At 68.1% G+C, this 3,000-nt stretch overlaps 1 protein-coding gene across 1 annotated transcript in view; it reads left to right on the forward strand.

The window, feature by feature from the left end:
* GAA (glucosidase, alpha; acid) overlaps positions 1–3,000 on the forward strand; it is a gene marked incomplete at its 5' end in the record, with an annotated part of 9,331 nt that overhangs the window by 2,652 nt on the left and 3,679 nt on the right. Inside the window, 8 exons of the mRNA XM_006753045.2 lie at positions 22–153; positions 527–637; positions 813–926; positions 1,022–1,106; positions 1,555–1,672; positions 1,985–2,118; positions 2,686–2,837; positions 2,932–2,995. Of these exons, the coding sequence (XP_006753108.1) occupies positions 22–153; positions 527–637; positions 813–926; positions 1,022–1,106; positions 1,555–1,672; positions 1,985–2,118; positions 2,686–2,837; positions 2,932–2,995 (910 nt within the window). The remainder of the gene's footprint in view (positions 1–21; positions 154–526; positions 638–812; positions 927–1,021; positions 1,107–1,554; positions 1,673–1,984; positions 2,119–2,685; positions 2,838–2,931; positions 2,996–3,000) is intronic.

The raw sequence follows: 3,000 nt of genomic DNA on the forward strand, positions 1-3,000 counted from the left end.
GCCGCCGCTGCCCGGCTGCAGGACGTCCAGTGGAACGACCTGGACTACATGGACGCCCGGAGGGACTTCACGTTCAACAAGGACGGCTTCGGGGACTTCCCGGCCATGGTGCGCGAGCTGCACCAGGGCGGCCGGCGCTACGTGATGATCGTGGTGAGGCCCCCCCCACCCCCCAAGCTGAGCCTCTGGGGAGAAGAGCCGCCCTGTGGCTGGAGGAGGGGGGGAGGGGGAGGGGAGGGTCTGAGACCAAAGGCCCCACCACGGACACCGGAGAGATCCGTTGACATGAAGGGCTCATGGTGCAGCGTCTGTGAAGCCGGAGCCCTTAGGGCAGGAAGCCTGTGTCCAGGTGCCCGGTCGCCTGCTGGGCCCTGGGCTCCGCCTCGGTGGCGATGTGTGTGTTCACGCGTGTTCAGGCGTGAGCACCACCGCGGTTTTGCCCTGCGACGACGGGGCCTCATGCCCCCCTCCCCCCACTGGCACCAAGATTCGCCTTTCCTTCTCCACCCGCTTCCCTCGCCCCCAGGATCCCGCCATCAGCAGCTCCGGGCCTGCGGGGAGCTACCGGCCCTACGACGAGGGGCTGCGAAGGGGGGTGTTCATCACCAATGAGACTGGGCAGCCCCTGATCGGGAAGGTAGAGCGGGGGCGGGGGGCGGGGTGAGAAGCGGGGGTCCCGGCGGTGGGACCAGAAGGTGCTGGGGAAGAGGGCGCTGTCCAGGGCACGGAGCGGGTGGGGTGGCCCCTGACCAGGAGGACCCCTCTAGTCCTTCCCTCAGGGACCCTGGCTTCCCCCTCGGCCTCTCCTCCAGGTGTGGCCAGGGCCCACCGCCTTCCCCGACTTCACCAACCCCGAGGCCCTGGCCTGGTGGCAGGACATGGTGGCTGAGTTCCACGCCCAGGTGCCCTTCGACGGCATGTGGATCGTGAGTGTGCCCTCCGCCCCCGGGTGTCCCTGAGCCTTGGGGACCGGCCCCACCCTCTGCCCTGGGCGGACGCCCACCTCCGGGGCCTCTTGCAGGACATGAACGAGCCGTCCAACTTCGTGAAGGGCTCCGTGGACGGCTGCCCCGATAACGAGCTGGAGAATCCGCCCTACGTGCCTGGTGAGCTCCCACCGGCGCCCTGGCACCGGGCGGGGACTTGGTGGCTCAGATCAGGTCTCTGGTTTGGGAGACTCGAAGCTGTTATTTGTTACTCGGGGGTGCAGCCAGCCAGGAAAGGGGGGACCCAGGAGGTTCAGGTGTGGGAGACCCCCGCCTCACAACGTGGACCCCAGCCCTGCACCTGAGGCGAGACCCGGGAGGGCGGGCATCGTGGGCTTAGGAACACGGCAGAGACAGCCCGGAAACGGGTCAGGGCTGGAGCCTGTGTGTCTGGGCTCTGCCTAGGGCAGCCCGTGGTGTCCGCCTCGTTCCCGTCCTTGGAAAAGTGGAGACTGTGTGGGGATGTGCCCCAAGTTCCCGGGGTGCTCCCAGGGTGGGGTGCTCCCAGGGTGGGGTGCGCTAGCCCGCCAGGCAGAGGCCCCCCTAAGAAAGTGCCCCTCTCCCCCAGGGGTGGTGGGCGGGTCCCTCCAGGCAGCCACCATCTGTGCCTCCAGCCGCCAGTTTCTCTCCACGCACTACAACCTGCACAACCTGTACGGCCTGACCGAGGCCTTGGCCTCCCACAGGTGAGGGCCTGTGAGGGGCGGCCGGGGGGAGGGAGGGAGCCCAGGCCACCCAGGGGCCAAGCCCTGTCCCCCAGGCCCTGCCCAGTGCTTTGAGGACAGCGTGGGCAGGCCAGGCCCCTGGCTCCGGTGGGCCTGGCGGGACGCGGTCCTCCCTGTGACACGGGCATCTGCCAGGGGAGGCAGGTGGCTCGAGCAGAGCTGACTGCCCAGCACATGTTGGTTTGGCGCCCCTCGTGCCTCCCGCTCTGCCGCTGCATGGCCACACTGTGGGGGGCTGACTGTCCGCACAGCTCTGTCCCCTGCTCCGCCCAGGGCCCTGGTGAAGGTTCGGGGGACACGCCCCTTCGTCATCTCCCGCTCCACCTTCGCCGGCCACGGCCAATACGCCGGCCACTGGACAGGGGACGTGTGGAGCAGCTGGGAGCAGCTGTCCTCGTCGGTACCGGGTGAGAGCCATCGGGGTGTGGGCCCCGCGGGAGGAACGGCCAGAGCTGGGAGCTGGGCCAGCACAGCTCAGGGGCACCTGCTGCAATGGCGGGGGCATCGCTGACTCATGCAGGACGCGGGGTCCAATGAGAACCTGCTCACCTGTGCGGGCGGGTCGCCTGCGGCCCTCCTCTTCCCGGGGTCCCATCCCCACTCCTTCCCGGAGCTGGTGGCCTGCGTCACTCTGGCCCGTGTCATCTCGTGCTTTCCCCACGTGTCTGTCTGCTAGGGCCCCAGCCATATGGGATCGGGGCCGCACGCTTCATTTTAACTTGACCGCCTCTGCCAAGACCCTATTTCCGAATAAGGTCCCATTCACAGGACTGGGGGTTCAGACTGGAATGTGATCTTTGGGGGGGACACCATTCCATGCTAACGGGCTAGTTTGCTGTGCCCACCCCCGCCCAGGTGTTAGGGAGCAGCCTGCAGGCAGGTAGATTGACCTTCCGCTGACCCCGATGAGGCAGGACTGACCAGGGGGTGCGGGAGGGGTGTGGCCTGAGGCCCTGCCTGACCCTCCCCTGCAGAAACCCTGCTCTTCAACCTGCTGGGGGTGCCCCTGGTGGGGGCCGATGTCTGCGGCTTCCAGGGCAACACGTCAGAAGAGCTGTGCGTGCGCTGGACACAGCTGGGGGCCTTCTACCCCTTCATGCGGAACCACAACGACCTGCACAGCCTGGTAGGCGGGCGGCTCCGTCCCAGGACCTGACCCTGACGGCAGCAAGCGGGCGGCAGAGTGGGTAACCGGGCCCTCCGCCCTCTGCCCACCGCAGCCGCAGGAGCCATACAGGTTCAGCGAGACGGCGCAGCAGGCCATGCGGAAGGCTCTGGGCCTGCGCTGG

Source organism: Myotis davidii, unplaced genomic scaffold (assembly GCF_000327345.1).
Source record: "Myotis davidii unplaced genomic scaffold, ASM32734v1 scaffold211, whole genome shotgun sequence".
Lineage (NCBI taxonomy): Eukaryota > Metazoa > Chordata > Mammalia > Chiroptera > Vespertilionidae > Myotis > Myotis davidii.